This window comes from Ovis canadensis, chromosome 17 (assembly GCF_042477335.2).
Source record: "Ovis canadensis isolate MfBH-ARS-UI-01 breed Bighorn chromosome 17, ARS-UI_OviCan_v2, whole genome shotgun sequence".
NCBI lineage: Eukaryota > Metazoa > Chordata > Mammalia > Artiodactyla > Bovidae > Ovis > Ovis canadensis.
The window spans coordinates 40,479,291-40,502,409 of record NC_091261.1 but is presented as its reverse complement, the minus strand read 5'-3'; the positions used below and the strand labels follow the sequence as shown (position 1 = coordinate 40,502,409).

General features: G+C 39.0%; 1 protein-coding gene across 1 annotated transcript in view; it reads left to right on the top strand.

Moving 5' to 3' along the window:
• Positions 1–531: 531 nt before the first annotated feature.
• The window catches only part of INTU (inturned planar cell polarity protein), a 78,499-nt gene continuing 55,911 nt past the window's right edge, over positions 532–23,119 (top strand). Inside the window, exons 1-2 of the mRNA XM_069557459.1 lie at positions 532–784; positions 14,211–14,749. Coding sequence (XP_069413560.1) covers positions 639–784; positions 14,211–14,749 — 685 coding nt within the window. The 5' untranslated portion in view covers positions 532–638. The remainder of the gene's footprint in view (positions 785–14,210; positions 14,750–23,119) is intronic.

Here is a 23,119-nt window from a genome sequence, read left to right as displayed (position 1 = left end):
CAGTTAGAAAATGAACACACAGTTGATTTCACAATATTGGCACCAATTTGAAGCACCTCAACAACATCTGCTTGGGAGAACTATGAAAATATTTACTTCTGTGAAACAATAAGAAAACCAAAGAAATAATGGCGCATGTTTACATTAACACCTACATGGTATTGCTTAAAAGCGTCTATTCCAAGCACGTACAGAGACGTAGAGGGTAGTTTCCTTTACTCTAGGGAAACCCAGGCGGAGCCCATCTAAGGTTTTGGACAGACGTTCGGCGTAGCAACAAAGTGCAAACTGCAAGAAAAAGAAAAAATCCAGTGGGCCTCCACTAGATTTAACAGGTTAAGCTGTTCCAAATGAGAGTCTTTCGGGGAGCGTAAGTGGTTAAATTTTAGCTTCTTCCATTCTTCCCGGATGTCCTAGAAATTTTAGTTCATTGGCTCCTTTCGGGGGGGGGGGGGGGTCTCAGTTCTCGCCAAGAAGCTTCCCTGTCTCCCTGGCAACCTGAGCTGCCACCAATTGCAGCTGAGGATTGGTGGTCACGTGGCCCCGGTCGTTGCACTAGAGGAGGCAACATGGCGGCGCCGGCAAGCAGTAGATGCGGGGTTTGAATTACTCTACTTGTAGCGGCGGCATCCCTGCTGATGGCGTCTCTGCCGTTGTGCGGTTCGGTTCAGAGCCCAGAGGGACTTCCTGGAGACTCTTCTTCACAAGAAGAAGATCAGGATTATGATCCTGAAGATCCGGTCAGCGACTTGGGTTCATACTCCCCGACGAGTACAGACTCTAAGTAAGGTTCTCGAAGAGGGACAATTAAATCCATCCTTTCTGTCCCGAAAGTGTACACGTGGGTTGGGGAGACTTCGAGAGTGTTGGCGTGGTAGAGAATAATTGTTTGAGGTTCTATAATAAGTGGGGGTTATTTGCACCAGGTTTCAGCTGTGCGATAATGTGAGCCGAAATGACTTACTGTACATTCTTTGTTATTGTAGGTTTTAAGGAGGACGGTCTCTTTGGTGAGTTTTGTAATATATCAGAGTATAATCTGCTAGAGTGTTCACAAAATTCTGTTCTGTCGCAGTGTCTTCTTTGGTGTCATGATCTTTGTGACTTTAATCTCATTAGTATTTAGAGTGAAGGGACACCTTCTGCGTTTGGTCAACTATTTAAATTAGGTAGGTTTTTCTGCCGTTATAAAACTGAATAGATATATAAAAGAAAGTAGATCAACCCTAGCCTCACCATTGAGAACAACCTCTCAACTTTTGGGGGGTATTTCTGCTGTATTTTAGCTTTGGGGGGGTATTTCTGCTGTATTTTCCTATGAACTTACATGGTTTTCTTGTTTTCTGTTTTGTGTCATAATGTAATTTTTAAATGCAGAGTATCTTAAGTATTATTTTCTACTTTTTTAATCCCTAAAAATGATGCAAAGTTATTTTTGTTCCCAGTACCCAATGCTGCTTCAGTTTTGAAGGCATTTATTCCTTACTGCTATGGATTGAGAACTTTTTGAAAAGGTCAATTAAAGTAATTAGTGTTTGCTTGAAACAACTAGCTATGAAACTGTTCTGGTGCCAAAGCATCAATCAGTGACTGCCATATATAGTCATTCTTAGAATGACATTTTTATGTATTTAAACATAACAGGAGTATATAATGTGTATTTTAGGAGTATCAGTTACTTGGCAGTTATTTTCACCCATAGATATATAAAACATTTTTATCATTATCTTTAAAAAGCAGGAGGAGAAAACCATCACTACTGGCTGCTTAAATGTGTTCTAAAGGCTTAGTGGGGACAGATTATATTCTGGAAGACTTAAGCAAATTAAAGGATATCAAACACTTTGTGTAATCTTCTACTGTGGTCATTTAAAAAATAATTTAAAAATTCATGGCTGTCAAGCCAGGCTGCTTGAAGGAAGTATGGATTATGTGGAACCTTCTTTGGTCTTGCTATTGGAGCCATAGACAATGTGAGATTCAAACTCTTGGTTTCTCTACATCGTAGAATCGCACACTTTTAGTTCAGAGAGCATCTATAATTTTCTTAAGGTCACACAGTTGAGTGTTGTCAGTGGAGAAATTTAGAACTGTTTTCAAAGGGGGTGTGTTGATTTTGATGAATAAATAAATGAGCTAGCCCTGTTACCTGGGAAGTGAGCAAGCTAAGTACCTTGTGTTAGAAAATGTGTTATTTCAAAGCATTTTCTGATTCAGAGAGTTGGACAGGACTGGAGCAACTTAACATGCATGCTTGCATTAGAGAAGGAAATGGCAACCCACTCCAGTATTCTTGCCTGGAGAATCCCAGGGACAGAGGAGCCTGGTGGGCTGCCATCTATGGAGTCTCACAGAGTCGGACACGACTGAAGCGACTTAGCAGCAGCAGTGTGATTCCGAATACATGTATATATGTATTATATTTTAGTTTTTTCTTTAATGGCCTTTAAATTTTCTGTATCAGTCATTTCCTGATCACTCCATATGTCCCAGTATCTTTAACATCCTAATAATAAGACTACAGGAAATCTCGACGGTAAACTGTTTAGCTGGTCTGTATTTGAAGTCCTACCAAGATACAGTTTTTATGGCTGTCATTTCTTGGTGTTTAGAACGTACAAGTTGATATACTGACCTGACCAGGTAGGCTTCTGTCTGTTTTTTCCTTATGATATTTACCTCCCTAAGGTGCAGAGTCACCAGTGCAAGCGATGGCCTTCCCCGCTTGGACAGTACACTGGAACATGTGGATCAAAGATGTAGGGATGTGAACCTAAGCTTTCTCATCAAAGCTAAGAGATGAATTGCTTGTTGTCTTTCATTGCCTACATGGAGGTTATTAAGGAAGTTATGCCACTTACTGATTCACATAAAGTCTTCTGAACTTTCAAGTTTCCAGTTAATTTCTGCATATTCTTTCTGGAAATTGTCATTGTTTCTGACATGCTTTCAAACTGAAAACCAATTTGAGCTGCAAGTTATTGTCAATACAGAATAAGTTTATCATTTTTTAGAGATGTCTTTAAGGTACATTCTGGTTATAGTACTTTTAATAGGTACTTACAAGAGGAAATTTTTAAATTAGTGCAGTACCTCCTAACCTGGCATTATTGGCTAGTCCCTGAGGAAGCTTCAGAGGTAATACTGGAGGGTGGGTTGGGTTGAGGGAACCATTGACTAGTTTTCAGTCCTGAAATGACAGAAATACATTTACTTGCAATAACTCCACGTTTCTTTGCTTTGGTTTACAGTTATCCAGCTCATTGAAGCCACATTGGTTTGTGTTGGCCAAAGTTACCAGTTCTCATAAAATTGACCTAGAGTTTTGATTTTTTTCAAAGTGAATTGTTTATTGTTGTGAGTTTTAAAACTTTGACTGATGGGGAGAAAAAGGGATACTTTAGAAAGAGAGTTAAGCTATAAAAAGCTGAGGAATGTCCACTGAAAATAAGAAGAATGACTGGAGACGAGAAATATGTCCTTTACGTTTTTTTCTGGGATATTTTAACATCTTTATTGAAGTGTAACTGACATATAATAAATCTTACATATTTAAAGTGTACGATTTGATAAGTTTTGACACGTATACATCTGCCAAGATAATAAACATATCCTTGTCTTCCAGAAGTTTCCCTGTGTGCCTCCCCAATACTACTCATGCCTGCCTCACTCCTTACAACCACTTACCTGCTTTCTGTAGTGATAGATGAGTTTGTATTTCCAGAGTTTTATAAAAATGAAATCATACAGTATGGACTCTCTTTTTTGTCTAGCTTCTTCTACTCTGCATACTTATTTTGAGGCTCATTCATATTGTTGCCTAAATGTAGTTTTCTCCTTTTTATTTCAGAATAGGCCTCCATTTATTTCTGAATAGGATTGAGCATAGTTATTTTGAGATTCATTGTGTTACTTATATGTAGTTCTTTCCTTTTTATTTCTGAATAGGATTCCTTGGGTATATCAAAATTTGTCTTTTTCTTGGGTTTTAATGTGGGAAGGTGCTAATTGAAGAATAAAAATGTTTCATTCAGAGTTATGGTGCAATATATTATTAATAATATCCAGTCTAGTGCAATATTTTCCTTTTTCTCTCCTACTCGGAACCTTGACTTCTCTTTTCTTTTTTCTTTTATCAAATTACATCAATTAAAAAGTCAAACAGTATGTAGCTAGGCTTATGATGAGATATGGTAATTCTCTGCCACCATCTCCATCTCAGCATATTGAAGAGAATTCACTGTCTGCCTTGTTTCTCCACTAGTGTTGCCCATCTCATTTGCTGACCTCACTCTCTTTTCACTCAGGTCTTCAGATCTGATAAGTCTCCAATCCTGTTGACTTGCTTTTCTAATATCCACCTACCACCTCCTTCCCCTTCTCACAGGCACCGCCTTACTTAAATGGCTCGCCTGTCACTTATACCAGTGGAGTAGCCTTATAACTGGTCCGGGTGCTTCTAATTTCTCCTGTTTTCTGTCTTTCTTCCATACAGCTGACTCTGTTTACTTTCTAAACTATAGTTCTGAATTATTTTTCTTGTAGAGAACCTATTACAAAAAGATACAGTGTAGCAGTTTGGATCAAAAGTATAATTAAACACAAGCATGAATATTACCAACAAAGCCAGCTAAAATGAAGTAGCTATCCATGTGCTTAACCAGATCATCCTTATGATCAGGAAAAGAAGGCTGAGATTAAAAAACTTATCTAATATTTCAGGTTTGATCACTGCAGACTGTATTGTTCAAAGAATTCAACCACTTCGATTACAATGAAATTTCTTATAATGTAGCCTGAAATAACTGAAACTTTGACTAATTTTGTTAGTATCCATAGCATATTTGCAATGTCAAAATACTTTTTTCAGCAGATTATTACGAGAGGCATTTTGGTTCAGTGTAATAAGTACTGGATTAAGAGTAGGGTTCCGAAAACCCGAAAGTGTTGACATTTTAATTTCATCAAGTTTTCTCTGGTTTTTAGGAATTCAGAATTAATTGTTGGTTTTAACTTATTACTTTACAAGATGTCTCAAGAGCGCTATATTCTAAGGGGCAAACACTTTAAGAGAAAATAAAGGCTGAATGTATAAGCATTTCTGTCTCTTTGGAAATGAAATCTTGGTGTGGCTGCCTTAGAAAAGACATGCTTTTCTTCAACATAAAAACCATCTTCCTGGTAACTGGGAAACTTTATGGGCCTTCATCTTTTTTAACTTTTATTTTAAACTTGGAAATATTAGAATAATTGTGTTAGGGCAGTGTAACTACTATGTGTGATGCTATATAGTGGTTGGATGATACATGGCATCATACATTTGTCTAAAGCTGTAGATTGTACAACACTAAGAATAAACAGTAACGTAAATTATGGATTTTGGGTGATTATGAGTTTATCAATTGTAATAAATGAACCACACTGGTGAAGGATGTTGATAGTGGAGGAGGTCATGCATGTCATGGGGAGGGAGTATATGAAAAGTCGCTGTACCTTCAGCTCAATTTTGCTGTGAACGTGAAACTGCTCTAAAAAAGAAAAATCTATTAAGTCATTTTTCTACTCAAAAGCTTGATGTCCTCCCAAATAAATTCCAGATTCCTTAGGATGCTTTTTAAAGCTATTTTAGATCTGTTCTTTAGCCTCTCAGACCCATCTTTGATGATCTTCCTTTAAGTCACCTTTATTCCTACTTGCCTTAGCTCTGGCCACTAATTAAAAAACATCCTAGGGAATTCCCTGGTGGTCCAGTGGTTAGGACTCCATGCTTCCACTGCAGGGGCACAGGTTCTCCCTAGTTAGAGAACCAAGATCCCACAAGCCATGTAACAGAGCAAAAAAGAAAAAAAAAAATCCTAAACTGAGTGGTATATAAACAGTAGAAATTTATTTCTCACAGCTCTGGAGACTGAAAGTCCAAGGTCAAGATATCAACATGGCCAAGTTCTGGTGAGGGCCGTCTTCCAAGTTACAGGCTGCACATTCTCATTGTATTCTCACATAGTAGAGAGGAGAAACGAGTTCCCTGTGGCTCTTCTAAGGGCGTTAATTCCATTCATGAGGGCTCCACCCTGTGACCTCATCTAATTCTAATTACATCCCAAGGGCCCCACCTCCTGATACCATTGCACTGGGGGGTAGTGTTCAAAATATGAATTCTGGGGGAACATAAGAATTCAGTGCATAATATTACTACACTGAAATGGTTACCCATTCTCAGTCCTACAGTGTTCTTTCACTCCTCCTACACTTTGTACGTACTTTGTTCTCTCTGTTTGAAATACCTTTTCTTTCTGTCTCTACTTGTCATCGTCATTCAAGGTCCCATTTAAGTGCTGCTTTCTCCTGGAACCTTAATTGATCCTTTATTTTGGGGGGCTCCAAAATTACTGCAGATGGTGATTGCAGCCATGAAATTAAAAGACACTTACTCCTTGGAAGAAAAGTTATGACCAACCTAGATAGTATATTCAAAAGCAGAGTCATTACTTTGCCGACTAAGGTACGTCTAGTCAAGGCTATGGTTTTTCCTGTGGTCATGTATGCCTGTGAGAGTTGGACTGTGAAGAAGAGAGAGCGCCGAAGAATTGTTGCTTTTGAACTGTGGTGTTGGAGAAGACTCTTGAGAGGTCCTTGGACTGCAAGGAGATCCAACCACTCCATTCTGAAGGAGATCAGCCCGGGGATTTCTTGGGAAGGAATGATGCTAAAGCTGAAACTCTAGTACTTTGGCCACCTCATGCAAAGAGTTGACTCATTGGAAAAGACTCTGATGCTGGGAGGGATTGGGAGCAGGAGGAGAAGGTGACGACAGAGGATGAGATGGCTGGATGGCATCACTGACTCGATGGACGTGAGTCTGAGTGAACTCCGGGAGTTGGTGATGGACAGGGAGGCCTGGCGTGCTGTGATGCATGGGGTCGCAAAGAGTCGGACACAACTGAGTGACTGAACTGAACTGAGACTTAGTTGTGGATCCCAACAAACTGTGGAAAATTCTTAAAGAGATGGGAATACCAAACCACCTTACCTGTCTCCTGTATGCAGGTCAAGAACCAGACAGCTAACTGATTCAAAATTGGAAAAGGAGTACATCATGGTTGTCTATTGTCACCCTGCTTATTTAACTTATATGCAGAGTACATCATGCAGAATGCCAAGCTGGATGAATTACAAGCTGGAATCAAGATTGCCAGGAGAAATACCAACAACCTCAGATATGCAGATGATGACACTCTAATGGCAGAAAGTGAAAAAGAAATAAAGAGCCTCTTGATGAGGATGAAAGAGGAGAGTGAAAAAGCTGGCTTGAAACTCAACATTAAAAAAGATTATGGCATCTGGCCCCATCACTTCATGGCAAATAGAAGAGGCAGAAGTGGAAGCAATGACAGGTTTTATTTTCTTGGGCTCCAAAATCACTGCAGATGGGGACTGCAGCCTTGAAATCAAAAGATGCTTGTTCCTTGGAAGAAAAGCTATGACCAACCTAGGCAGCATATTAAAAAGCAGAGACATTACTTTGCCAACAAAGGTCCATATAGTCAAAGCTATGGTTTTTCCAGTAGTCATGTATGGATGTGAAAGTTGGACGATTAAGAAAGCTGAATACCAAAGCATTGATGTTTTTGAACTGTGGTGCTGAAGAATTCTCTTGAGAGTCCCTTGGACAGCAAGGAGATATAACTAGTCAATCCTAAAGGAAATCAACCTTGAATATTCATTGGAAGGACTGATGCTGAAGCTGAAGGTCCAATACTTTGGCCACCTGATGTGAAGAGCCGCCCACTGGAAAAGACCCTGATGCTTGGAAAGGTTGAAGGCAAAAGGAGAAGAGGGCTCAGAGGATGAGATGGTTCGATGATGTCACCAACTCAATGGATGTGAATCTGAGCAAACTCCAGGAGATAGTGAAGAACAGAGAAATCTAGCATGCTGCAGTTTATGGGGTCACACAGAGTCATACACAACTTAGCAACTGAACAATAACAAGATTTGATTTCTCCAGTAACAGTTTTTCTCCTGCCTTGTTATTTAATCACTAAATAGTTTCTGACTATTTGCGACCTCATGGCCAGCTCCTCTGTCCATGGGATTTGCCAGGCAAGAATACTGGAGGGGATTGTCATTTCCTTCTCTAGGTAGTCTTCCTGACCCAGGGATCGAACCCACGTCTCCATTGCAGGCAGATTCTTTTACTGCTCAACCTCCAGGGAAGCCCTTGTTTTCTTTATAGCAGTTTTCATTCCTCACTTTTGGCGCTTGTGTTTGAGCTAGATGAAGAGCTGTCTGTCCACCTGACATCTTTTAAAAGCACAGCAAAGTTCTAACAGAAACTGATTTGCTGGTCTGTGATTCCAGTTCTACCAGAGTTAGATCATATCCTTAACTTAGTGCACTGTAGACTTGCCCCGTTTAGCTGAAGTATTGGGATAGGGGATGGGGTCATTATAGCATAGTTCCAGTGGAGATGTGTCCCTGATGTAAAGAGCTGTTTCATGCAACAAGTTCACTGGCTCATCTCTTCTTCTCTGTTGTGCTTCACATTTGTTCCAGTGGTGGTTGTGGCTGGACTGGAAGGAACACGATCAGCCCACCCCAGGTTCCCCACCTTCTCAAGCTGCCATAACAGCTAGCACAGATTTATCCATTAAAATCATTGTTTCCTTTTAGAAAACAAGCAGAAGACTTTGGAGATGAAAATGTAGATATTGCTGGTAGACAGAACATAGAAATGAAAACACAGAAAAGCATTGCACACACCAGTCCTTACTGAACCAAGCCCCAGGTAGAATCCATGATAATTTGTCATGCTGCTTTTATTTTGTGTGGTTTTTCTCTGTCCCTAGACTTGCCCTGCTGTACCTATTAGTACTGTATAACTACATAGCTACATGTGTTGGCTACCTAGGTAAAGCACGTGTGCTTTTCCCACTGAAAAGAAAAAAGTATAACGTAAGAGGTTTGAAATTGTAGCCAAAATCTGTTTTCCTTAAGGAAATGTGCTGTGAGAGCTGGCTGTTTTTCATGACATTTTTCTTGTTCTTGTGGTGACCAAGGAAATGGTGATGCTATTTCACTTGGTGAAAAATGCTGACATTAACACAGTTAAGGATCTGAGAGATTTGATAACTTAGAAGAAAAAAAGATGTAGTATTAACATGGAATTATTGAATACATCAATAATTGAGCAACTTATTAGCATTATCTAAAGTTTGTTTTCTTTAATATATTTCTGTTACAGCTTATGTAAGCAAACTAGATTATCTGCAAATTAGCAAGTTTTTCTCTAGGAGGAAGGCCTCTGCCCATATTTACCACATCATTTAGAGTTTGACCCAATTGATGTGCCATCAAACTTTGCAGGTCGACTATAAATACACAGTTATTTCTGTTTAGAGCAAAGCAGAATAAACAAAGTAAGAATCTCATTGAAAGACATTTGTACAATAACAGCTTTGCAGCTTGCACCATAGGATCTCAGAAAAAGAGATGAAAGGATATTTATGTTAATACTGATTACTGTGACCCATATATCATAAAAATCTTAATTAAAACTGGCAGACTTAAAAATGAATCTTTTATTTTGGAATAAATTTATGTTTACAAAAAAGTTGCAAAGGTAGTACAGAGTGTCTGTAAATTCTTCACCCAGTTTTTGTCTGATGTTAAACTTTTACACAAATAAGGCATGTTTGTCAAAACTAAGAAATTAACATTAGTACAGTCCTATTAACTAAACTCCTGACTTTATTCAGATTTCACCATTCCTCTGCTTAAGTCCTTTTTCGGTTCCCAGATCCAATCCAGAGTGTCATCTGGCATTAGTCGTCATGTCTCCCTACTTTCCCCTGGTTGTGGCAGCTTCTCAGTCCCTCCTTGTTTTTCATAACCTCAGTCACTTGGTTAAGGTGGTGACTGCCAGATTTCTTCACTGTGAAGCTGCTGTATTTCACTTCCCATGCTCTCTTCTTTGGAAGCTCATCTCTGAGTCCAATCCACACTAAAGAGGAAGCAAGACTAAGCTCCATCCCTTAGAGTGGGGTGTATCTACATACAGTACTAATTTCACTATTAATAAATAGTTGCAATGAAAAGTTGGGGCTTCTTATTGTTGTCTTTAGTACACCTCATCCATTATAATAGAACTAGTTTGACAGTATGGTTTTTCCACCTTTGTAAACTTTCTGGCATGTTTGTCAGTTATACTCTTGGTGTTTTTGTGATAGGAAAACCTGTGGTGGAAATAAGGAGGGCTTTCCCTGTGGCTCAGTGGTAAAGTCTACCTACAATGCAGGAAGCTGCAGGAGATGAAGGTTCTATCCCTGAGTTGGGAAGATTCCCTGGAGGAGGGCATGGCAACCCACTCCAGTATTCTTGCCTGGAGAATCCCCATGGATAGAGGAGTCTGGCAGGCTACAGTCCATAGGGTCGCAAAGAGTCAGACCTGACTGAAGCGACTTAGCACCCATGCACAAAGTAGGGAACCTTCTGGGAATCCTGATCTGTGGCCTTAAAGGCAGTATCTAGTTTTGGTTCATGTGTCACCAGCACGTAGCTGGAACCTAGCAGAGATTGCTGGAGACCTCTTCGTTTACTGCTAGGGGTTGGAAGAGTGCAGAAATACAAGAGCTCTATCTAATAAAGGTATACATTTCTCCACAGTTCTGACTCTGGGGGGCAAGAGGACTGGAACTGTCATTTATTTGTCCTTAACTGTGCCAGACACGTTATTTTAATTGCTGTTGATGACAGCTCTGTGAGATAGCTAGAATCCATTTACTAGAAGAGAAAAGCTAAAGCTCAGAAAAGTGAAAATCTCAAGAGAACAGTCTGAACCAAGGTCTGTGACTTCTCAGTTCATTTTCCTTTTATTTTGTGTTTTGTCTTCACTTGTAGTTTACTACAGTCATTTCCTTGTCTTTATTTTTGCCTCTTATCCCCTTTTTAAAAATTTCTTCCTCTTTTTAAAAAACAAATTATTCTGCTTAAAGTGAATTATTTTTTAAATCTAGAGGTTAAGAAAATGGATCTCATTCATTGCTGGTGGAAATATGAATTGCTATAGTCTTTGGATAAAAATATATATGTATATACATATATCACAAGTATATATATGTGTGTGTATGTGCATATATATGTTTCCCTGCGTAAAAGGACGGTTATTGTATTGTTGTTCATAGGAGCACCCCCCTCAAAAAAAGTGAGTGTAAAGCTTATCAGTAGGTGAGTAATCAAATTCCCTCATGCTACATACCTTAATGTAGCCATTAGGGATTTCTAAACCATGATTTTAAGTGATAAATTATACAGGTGTGTGCATGTGCATATGTATGGGTTCCAGTCACTTTTTCAAAACAAACAGCAGATTTCCCTATATATTTTATATTGTTATAAGAACATAGATTTTCAGAATTTTTTTTACTGAAGTATAGTTGATATACAATGTTATATATCAATATATAATGTTAGTTTCTGGTGTACAGCAAAGTGAATCAGTTGTAGTTACATATCTATATTCTTTTTCATATCCTTTTCCATTTTGATTCATTACAGGATATTGAATATAGTTCTTTGTGCTATATAGCAAGGCCTTGTGTGGTACATAGATTTTAACATCATTTATGTCAGTGAAAGGTAGGAAGGGAGGATGACCTGTACAATAATTACATGCCCATTTATTTAAAATGAGTCTGCCTATATATATAAGGATGCATGAAAGTGCAGTCGCTAACTAGAAATCTAGTCAGCATCACATCTAATCAGTCTCAACATCCTGGTGATTTTCATGTGTCTCTCAAATGTTTTTCCTGCTTTCCATCTCTTCTCCCATTGCCTTAGTTACCATATTTGCTTGGACTATGGAAGCAGTCCCCTGCATGGCCTCTTAACTTGAATTTTTGTCCACGTCAACTTCTTCTATCATCCTGTCAAAATAGAGCTATTCAAAGGTTATCTGACTTGGAAACTCTCTACTAAAACTCTTCACTGATGCTCTCTTACCTACACAACAAAATCCAAACCTTGTGCGGGGGTCCCTCACAAAATTAGAACTGCACATCTCCTGTCATTCCCCAGCTCACCAACTCCGCTCTGACAGCCACAAACTGGCTGTGGTTGTCCGCATAGACCAAGGAGACTACCCGTCAAGGCCTTTGCTCATCCTGGTACTTTTGTTTGGATATCTCGTCTTGTCCTCTGCTTCAGCCCCCAAGCCCTCCTCCCTGGCCACTTTAAAACTCACCTCTGTGGTCTCCCTACTGGAAAGTCTCCCTTGATCCCACCCTCAACTTGGCCAAGCTGGATAAGCTCTCTTTTGCACTGACTATGTGTATTGTCTCGAGCTCTTTCTCACTTTCTCCTCTCCTCTGGACAAGGGAGGGAACTGATGTTTTCATCACTGTAATTCTAGTACTCAGCATAGTGCCTGGCACTGTTTCTTTGTTCCACTACTGAATGCCACCCTCCCTGGCACACTTCCCTGCTGGGATCGTTAACTTGTAACCAAAAAGTGGTTTCACATTCAGATTTTAGAGAATAAGATGAATCATCCTCATGTTTAGCAGGGAAGGATAAATGTTTCTTTGGGATCACATATCTTTAATGTAAATAATATAGCAGATTAAAAGGATGAGATTATAAAGCAAATCAGCTTCATTCATTTTCTAACTGATATGTATCTTCATAAGTAATTGTGTATGATTATGGTATTTTCATTGTGCCATTTTAAATTATGGTACATTGTTATCTAATTTTTTATGGCAAAGACACAGTTATTTATCAGTAGAACTGCAGAGTTATTAAATGCTGATTTATGTAGGTATGCTGCTGCTGCTTCTAAGTTGCTTCAGTCGTGTCCGACTCTGTAGGTATAGACAGATATATTCAAAGCAACTGATAATGGTGAATAATACACATGTGCCTGAGTGCCTAAAATGATGCCACACATTGGGGACCAGCAAGGGCCAAAGAAACATTAGTTTTGATATCTGGGGATAGTTATGCTTTTTTTTTTTTAACCAAACATATATAGTTGAAAATTCAGTATTAATTACCAACCACAGACCAGGGCAGTGGTTAGTTTCAGAGTGAGTAATAGAGTAGTGCATTTTTTGGGGATTAATTTTCACGATATTTAGAAAGAGACACTTGACTCTTAAGTTAAAAGAACCAGGGTTGCTAATAAATACTGCAGAAAATAGAGATGTCTTATAACTGAATGATGAGGACACAGATTATACCCTTTCATGCCAACGTATTACAGTCCATGTTTCTGAAAAAACTCTCTCCACATGTTAGTTCTTTTCCACTGTAACAAATTTTGCTTTAAAGTATACCAATTTGAAAGGTAAACTGTAACACTGAACAGGGTAGAGTTTGTGGTTAGTTCTGCTATCTTAAGAAGAGTGTGTTTTTCAGTGCTGTTTCAATCACTTTAATAGCAACAATTTTGTTTTTTTCAATGTCCTACTTCCCAGTTAAAAGGTTTTTTTTTTATAATCACATGATGAATTATGTAATATGTGGTTTACTTTTCCTGCTAAAATTGTTCATTAAAAAGAATTTTATGGACATTTTAGGCTACAAAGTGATTATGATTAACTGTGATTGTATGATAAATTAGTTGATCTCAGCAAAGATTTTAGTCCATGGTTAGTGAATGTTCCTTTTTTGAACATTTATTATATAAACAAAGTCTCTTAATATTGGTAGGCTTTAGTTTTTGTTTTAGCATGTCAGCCATGATGAATAATTTCTATGCAAATAAGATGTTTTTATGTACAATTTCCAAATGTCTTACATCTGTGGACTTAATTGCATAATCAACTACTAACATAAATTACTGTCCAGTGAAATTGTCTAAAGTGAACAAAAACCACACAGGAAATTAAATTTAAAAAACAGAACCTTAGATTCTAGAAGAGGGCCATCTCTTTTTTTCATTTGTTTTCTTTTCTATCACTGTGCCATTTTGATCCCCTCTCCTCCAACCCCAGTTCTTCAAGGCTCTACAAACAGCATTCTACAGTAAATAATGCTGATGCTCACAGTAAATTAGAAACAGTAAGGAGACTTTGAAATAATCAAGGAGCTTTCACCCTTCCCATCCCCCTTAACCCCAGGCCCTACCCTCATCCCTGTGCTGGAAAGGCGTAACTGTTTTTCTTATGTTTGGCTGCAATTCAGACTGTCTTTTCTCTTTTCCATAGTGACCTTGAGCCTGAATGGCTGGACAGTGTGCAGAAAAATGGAGAGCTGTTTTATTTGGAGTTGAGTGAGGATGAGGTGGAAAGCCTCCTTCCTGAGACACCTACTGTGAACCATGTCAGATTTAGTGAGAACGAGATTATCATCGAAGAAGATGATTACAGAGAAGGAAAAAAGTATGAACCCAAACTCAAGCGGTTTACCAAGATTTTAAAAAGTAAAAAACTTTTACCCAAGCGCTATAATAAAAAAAATAGTAATGCCAGCGGGCCAGTATCCATTCTAAAGCATCAGTCCAATCAAAAAATGGGAGTTGTTGTCCAGCAGCAGCACAAAGATGTGAATATCTACGTAAACCCCAAAAAGCTAACCGTCACCAAAGCCAAAGAGCAGCTCAAGCTTCTGGAAGTACTTGTTGGGATTATCCATCAGACCAAGTGGAGCTGGAGAAGAACTGGAAAACAGGGCGGTGGAGAGAGGCTTGTGGTCCATGGCCTGCTGCCAGGAGGATCTGCAGTGAAGAGTGGTCAGGTTTTAATTGGTAAGTCCTGCTGGTGAACATCAGTCCTTGTTTGCAGGGTTAATGGTTGATGATGCCTTGTGAGGAAAATGATTAAAACAAAATTATACTCTCAACTAATTAAAGATTAGTTAGTTAGTTAAGTCATTCAGTCGTGTCCGACTCTTTGCGACCCCATGGACTGTAGCCCACCAGGCTCCTCCATCCATGGGATTCTCCAGGCAAGAATACTGGAGTGGGTTGCCATTTCCTTCTTCCAGTTAAAGATTGCTCAATGATATTTGGGCAATATCATTTGGGATATTTGGGACAGTAGTGAAATTGTAAGGATGGTGTACTGCAGTGAGCAGTGTTCTTTAGACAAGCACTTTAGTTGCACTGAATATGCATGCATGCTTTGTTCGACCAGGGAACAAGTTAACTAATTTTTGAGTTTTTATAAATTTTATTTCATCTTGGTTTTATTTGCTGACAAGAAAAAGAAAGTTGACAGTACAGTGATAATTTGGGTTTGAATGACCTATATCCAATAACATGATACAAAAATATGTAATTTAGGAATAAAAATACTTTAAAATTGTATGTTTGCACTTAAGCACACTGAGTTCTTAGAGTGGTTTTTAAATGATTTCCTTGAGCACATTCAGCACCAGTGGTGTTACAAATAAATTTCCTTTTAAGGCATTTGTCATAAAATATCCTACCAGTTTTGAAGGGAAAATAATAAACCTATGAGTTATTCTGAATATGTGTTAAGATGAGCATTTTGTGTTGCTGATACATTTTAAACTGTTGGATATATTTGAATTAGTAGCAACTTTATTACTTAAAGATAGATTAAAGATGAGACTATGTTGTTAATGAAACTTACAGGTATTAACAGTTCTCAAAGCTGATGGTCTTAAGCTGACTCAGTCTGAGAGATTTTGATAAAGGAGTTTTTTTAGATTCTTTAGAAACCATTTAAAATATTTTAAAAATATCTTTTACTAGAAGTCCAACTTTTGTTTGTCACTGATGCAACAGATAATTTTTTGAGCATCTGCTAAATGCCAGGAATACAAAGGTTACACTAATGATCCAGTTACTCCTCTTAAGTAGCTCATACTTTTGTGAAGGGCTTCCCTTGTGGCTCAGCTAGTAAAGAATCTGCCTGCAATTCAGAGACCCTGGTTCAATTCCTGGGTCGGGAAGATCCACTGGAGAAGGGATAGGCTACTGCCTCCAGTTTTCTGGCCTGGAGAATTCCATGGACTGTATAGTCCATGGGGTTGCAAAGAGTCAGACACGACTGAGTGACTTTCACTTAACTGTTGTGGAAGAGGTGGGTCAAAAATAAGCAGTTTCCTGCAGGGTAATAAATGCCCTGACGGGGATTTGCAAGGGGGACTCTTATAGGAAGGGCATCTGTGCAAAGTGTGTGTTCTAACCAGTTGCAACAAGATCTCTACTTTCTCTCTGTAAAATATTATTTTGATACTCCTCCTATGGAGAGTTATAGTCTGAGTGGGTGTCTCTGCCCCGCCTCCCTGGCCTTGAACCTGGGTTGGCCTGCGCCTGCAGCTTAATTGATACTGTGAGACTTAAGAAGTGGGATCATAAACAGGTGATGCTGCTTGCCTGTCATCATTCAGTGAGGAAGTGCTTGCCTGTCCCTGTTCTGTGAGGACGCCCAGGCGGCATGAAGGGGACTTGAATAGTAGTATTCTGGCTGATGGCCCCAGCTGAGGCCCCAGCTACCCTTCACAACGGCCACCAGATGTGAGTGAAGAGTCTGTCCAGGGAACTCCAGCCCCAGCTACTGTCTGGCTGCAGTTACATGAAAAGCCCTAGTGAGAACCTCAGCTGAACCCCATCCACCCCAGTACCAGGAGAGATAATAAATGTGTTTTTTTTTTTTAATTGAGATAAAATTGACATATTAGTTTCAGGTATACAGCATAATGATTTTATATTTGTATATACTCTGAAATGATCACCACAATAAGTCTAGGAAGCATCGATAATGATTTTATATTTGTATATACTCTGAAATGATCACCACAATAAGTCTAGGAAGCATCCATCGCCACACATAGTTACAAAATGATCGTTGTTATTTGAAGCTAGTGAGTTTTTAGGTGATCACTTAGGCAGTAACAGGCAACTGGAACAAGAGCTAGTGCATACTTACATTCTCTGAAGTCCTCACCTTCCTTCTCTGTAAAGTTACAGGATTGGGCCAAAATATCTCTAGGGTTTTTTCTTTTAGTTCTGTGAAAGGAGGCCAGCATCCCTGCTTATGAAATCCTGCCTTGTTTTTTGCAGGATTGCCGATATAATCGTAGGATCCCACATGCTGGAAAACCCCAGCTCATGCCGGAAAACCCCAGCTCATGCCGGAAAACCCCAGCTCATGCCCTCTCTTTATATTCACCTGGGGCCTTTGCTGGGAATACCCATTTGGACTGAGTTTCAGACCAACCTCTAAAATTCTTTGTACCCATTTCTCTTGAAATCTAACAGAGAGGTGGTTATGACCAGTGAACCTCCTGTTCCTTATTTCCTTTCCCCTGATAATCACTCCAGTCTGCTGACCCTCCTAGGAATGCCAGTTACCTCTGGCTGTGATCTTTGCACCATCTGTATGGGAGGAGGGAGAATCAACCAGAGAGGAAGACTACCAGGGTGGTCCTACTGTTTATTGTTAAAATAATTTAAAGGTACCCGAGATGCTAGTAGTTTACTTTTTTAACCTGAGTGGGGTAGCATGTACTGTACTACAATTTATGTACTTTTCCTGCATGTGTATTAAATAGCGATAAAAAGTTAGAAAAATTAGACAAATGATTTCAGTTTTGTAACAGGAAAGATTATAGCTTAAAAATAAGTAGAAAAGGAAATTTGTTGAAATAAAATGATTATTTCATCTTTGGCACAGGGCAAAATGCTTGGCTTGTAATAAGCCCTCAAAAACATGTACTGAATGAATAAACTACGTAAAAAGAATACATGGCAGGGAAAACAATTAGAAGTTAATATAAATACAGCAAAATGCTGTAGTGTTGGATTAGTGTGGGGGCTTTATGGGTGATTGTTCTCTGCTTTTTCAAGTTTTGAATTTTTTTGATTAAGCCCTATAGTTTTAAAATTATATAATTTGGGAATAAAGAATGGATGATTTTTTTTCAGCATTTATTTTTTAAAATTCTCTGAGTAGTCATAGGTATTAAGCTTGTGAATAATGAATATTACCTCATAACCTAACTTACACCAGAGATATTAATCACTGTTAGGAAAGAGCCTTCGTCCTTGAATGCTTCATTGGGCAGATGCCCTCATTTATCAAGATCAGAAGTCCTGTTCCAAGTCGGGTATGTGTTCATACCCATCAGTGGGCAATTTTAATGTCATGGTGAGTTTGCTAAATGCAAAGCACCTTGCTAAATTGCACAAGGTGCTTCTGTGGTGTTAATTGCTCATTTGTTTCTTTCATGGTGACATTGCACACTGCAGTCACCCCACAGGCAGGAGGATCATGAGAACTTTGTCCTGATCAATGCAGTTTGCTCCAGGTGACTCTTGCCCTTGTCTCACTGGAGAGTGACCCACCATTGACTAAAGTCCCTTGAGCATCACAGTGAGACTGGTGACTCCTCTTTCTTTTCACGACAGCAGAAATCTGTTCTATTCTCATTCTTCTTTGCTGGTTTCTTGGGGGTTTTGCTACCTTTCTTGGTGCCATTTTTGCTGTTCAGGCTGCCAAGGGCTTGCATGTTTATTTTTTATATTTCTATTAAAGTTTGATAGCTGATAGCTCCTTACCTGTAGCTAGTCCCCATCTCGGTCAAGAGCAAGTAGAAGTTCTCCTTTTATCTACATCCTAGAAACTGGCTATCATCTGTGTTTTATTTTTTTTCTTCAAGATTATTATTCAAGTCATTTAAAATTAGGTGTTCTTTTTTTTTTTTAGGTGTTCTTTTAAGGATTGGGAAGGATAGGGTTAGAGAAAGCACACATTAGTATTGTAGACTCTGCATACCCTGAACACTGTCTCTGATGTAGAATAAACAAAGTTTTTATTTTAAGTTCTTTTTGTATCAGCTTCTGATATGCTCCCCTGTGGTCACTAAATAGATTTGTTTTATATAATACTTGTGCTGTTTCGCTTTTAAATTTTAAAAAAATTTTGGAAGTGCTTTTGGATTTACTTTTAAAAATCATTTAAATTGAGGTGTTACTCCATAACATGCCCAAATCTTAAATGAATACTCAGTGAATTTTAACATATCTATATACCTTTGTAACTACAACCCAGGTGGGTACCCAGATGCCCCAGGGTGCATCCTGCTTATTGGTACACCCACCAAAGATAGTCATCTAAAAGTCAGAAGTTTTCTAGCAACAGTTGATTTCGCCTCTTCTTGAACTTCATGTACATGGAAGCATGTGGTGTGTATTCTCTTGTTTCTGTTGTCTTTAGTTTATAGTCTGTGAGACATGTGGATGTTGTCACTATGTAGTAATCCATTGTGTGAATACATACTATTTATTTTTCCATTCCACTGTTAATAGACATTTTGGGGGTTTGCAATTAAAATATCTGAAGCTCTCTTTTGAAAAGATAGCTTTGGGTTTTATGAACATGTCATGTATGGATGTGAGAGTTGGACTGTGAAGAAAGCTGAGTGCCGAAGAATTGATGCTTTTGAACTGTGGTATTGGAGAAGACTCTTGAGAGTCCCTTGGACTGCAAGGAGATCCAACTAGTCCATTCTAAAGGAGATCAGTCCTGGGTGTTCATCGGAAGGACTGATGCTAAAGGTGAAACTCCAGTACTTTGGCCACCTCATGCGAAGAGTTGACTCATTGGAAAAGACTCTGATGCTGGGAGGGATTGGGGGCAGGAGGAGAAGGGGACGACAGAGGATGAGATGGCTGGGTGGCATCACCGACTCGATGGACATGAGTTTGAGTGAACCCTGGGAGTTGGTGATGGACAAGGTGGCCTGGCATGCTGCAATTCATGGGGTCACAAAGAGTCAGACACGACTGAGCGACTAAACTGAACTGAATGTGTGATTTTACTCTCTAATCTTTGGTAGACTGTTATTTGGTATACATTTTTGTCTTCTCCCATTATAGTTGTAACATTTTGATATTCTTTGTTTTCCTATATTTACAATCCCCAAGTAAAATTACTTTTATTTATTCATTTATTTTTGACTGTGCCATGTGGCTTGTGGGATCCTAGTTCCCCGACCAGGGATCAAACCCAGGTCCCCTGCAGTGGAAGCACAGAGTCCCAACCCCTGGACTGCCGGGGAAGTCCCCATTTCTATATGCTTAATGAAAATAACTCTACTTACTTGTCTCTCTTCTCTCACGTAATTTATCCTCCATATTTTAACCCATGGTACTTGATCCACTAGTAAAGACACTGAAGCAGTGAGTTCATTGGAAAGACAGAGTTTTAAGAGATTTTAGGCCACTGTATAGCGAGTCTGGTGCAGTTACTTCCCTCGTGGGTGAGCACCAGAGGTGTCATGTTCCTTATCCAAGAGCAGATAGCCAGCCAGTCAGTAATAAAGCTAGAATCCATGGGTTATGAATTCTGTTCACAGAGCTCTTTCGCTTAAACATGTTGCTCACTTGAGCGGGTGGTTGAGTCAGTTCAGTTCAGTCGCTCAGTCGTGTCCGACTCTTTGCGACCCCATGAATCACAGAAAATGCCAAAAGATTTCTCTTTGAAACAAAAAAGAAATGATTTAACCCTTTCAAAAATGTAATTGGGAAATAAGCTACCACAATGTACTGTTTAATCCAGCTAATCCAATTTGAAACATTTGTTCTAAAGAAGTCATCTAAGACACACCTGCAAGCCATCACCAGCGAATCAAGTCAGGCCCACCAGCCTAAATTCTCTTAAAATTCTGTCTTTCCAATGAACTCACCACCCATTTTTGTGCAGTCTGCAAACTGAGAATGGTTTTAACCTTTTTCAGTGGTTAGAAAACAAATCAAAAGAGTGATATTTTATGACATATGAAAACTTTATGAAATGCACACATCAGTGTTCATAAATAAAATTTTATTGGAACAGAGCTACATTCATTTGTTTATTGCTACTTTAAAGCTACAGTGTCAAAGTTGAAGAGTTGCAACAAAGACCATATGGCCTGCAGAGCCTAATGTATTTACTGATCTGAGCCTTTCCAGAAAAAGTCTGCTGACCCCTGATGTAAAAAGAGGAAAAACTATGTGCATGAAAACATTTGCTGAAGCATTTTTTAGTTAGAATAAAAAATAAAAACCATGAAAATGTCAGGCCAACAGTATGGTTATTTAAATTATAATTTAATAATTATAAATTATTTGTTATTTGACTATTAAAGTTATAATTCTGAAAACTATGTAACCAGCATAAAAATTCTTATTACTTGAGAGATTTAAAAGGAAAAAAATAATTCCTAATGACTCCTTTGTGTGAACAAAGGTAAAGACTAAAAATAATTTTCAAAATTAATCATGGCTATAGGTAGCTCAGCTGGTAAAGAATCCATCTGCCAATGCAGGAGACCTAGGTTTGATCCCTGGGTTGGGAAGATCCCTTGGAGAAAGGAATGGCCACCCACTCAAGTACTCTTGCCTGGAGAATCCCATGGACAGAGGAGTTTGGTGGGCTACAGTCCATGGGGTTGCAAAGAGTTGGACACGACTGAATGACTGAACAACGACAAATAGTGCCATAAATAACTTACAGTCATCAGTGGTTTTTCCCAACATTTCTGTAGTATTATTTTCTATTTTAATGAGAAATTAAAGCCTTACAATAGTGTCTTATTTATCATCTTCTGAGAATATGATATTTTAGCATCATATTAAATTTTACATGGGCTTCCCTGGTAGTTCAGACGGTAAAGCGTCTGCCTACAATGCGGGAGACCCGGGTGTGATCCCTGGGTCAGGAAGATCCCCTGGAGAAGGAAACGGCAACCCATTGCAGTATTCATGCCTGGAAAATCCCATGGACCGAGGAGTCTGGTGGGCTACAATCCATGGGGTCGCAAAGAGTTGGGCACAACTGAGCGACTTCACTTCACTTTATAATATTAGTAGTTATTATTACTTAATATTACTTAATAAATAAGTTATTGTTACGTAATCTTCTGTATAATATTAGTAGTTACAATATATGTGCTAGCATTATTCACGGAACTCTAGAAGGGTAGGTTGGGAGGGACCTTGATTTTCTCTAGTTTAGTGCTTAAGTATTATAGTTGAGGGATTGATATTGAGGTTAAAAAATATAGTAATTTTTATTCTCTCAAAAAGATTTTGTCCGTAAATGCATTAACTTTAATGAATAAAATGGCAGTATGTAACTGCTTAAAAAATCAGATGCTTTCCCCTTTAAGTCACATTCAGCTTAATTTAAATGAACAATTTAAATTCACAATCTGATCCCACACCCCTGTCTCATATGTATTTTCCAGTCCTCCTGTACATTAAATACTCACTTCTAACAGGACTGATTTATTCTTTCCCCAGTGACCTCCAAATGTACCTTGTATATCCCTCTGTTCTTTAGTAGCATTCTTGGTCTCTGACTCTCATTTGGTGCTTAGTCAAGGTTACTTTCGGAGAAGGCAATGGCACCCCACTCCAGTACTCTTGCCTGGAAAATCCCATGGGCAGAGGAGCCTGGTGGGCTGCAGTCCATGGGGTCGCTAAGAGTCGGACACAACTGAGCGACTTCACTTTCACTTTTCACTTTCATGCATTGGAGAAGGAAATGGCAGCCCACTCCAGCGTTCTTGCCTGGAGAATCCCAGGGACGGGGGAGCCTGGTGGGCTGCTGTCTATGGCGTCGCACAGAGTCAGACATGACTGAAGCGACTTAGCAGCAGCAGCAGCAAGGTTACTTTATATTGTTGAGTGGGTATATTAATTTCCTGTTGCTACTGTGACAAATTACCAGACCAGGTGGTTCAAAACAGCACAAAATTATCATCTTACAGTTTTGGAAATCAGAAGTCTAAAATGTGTCTTCCTACATTACAATCAATGCATGTGTCCACAAGGGCTGCATTCAGTCTGGAGTCTCCAAGGGAGAACTCCTTTCCTTGGCAAGCATTCCTAGCCTTCTGGTCCCTAACTGCATCTTCAAAGCTGGCAGTATAGCATCTTGAAGTCTTTCTCTGACTGACTTTCCTGCCTCATTCCTTTAAAGATCCCCTGATTACATGGGACTCACTTGATTAATCTCCCAATCTCATGTTTCTTAATTACATCTGAAAAGTCTCTTTAGCTATGTAAAGTAACATATTCACAGATTTTAGAAATTAGGATGTAGATATTTTTGGAGGACTATTCTGCCTACCACAGTGTGTGTTTTTTATTTTATTTTTT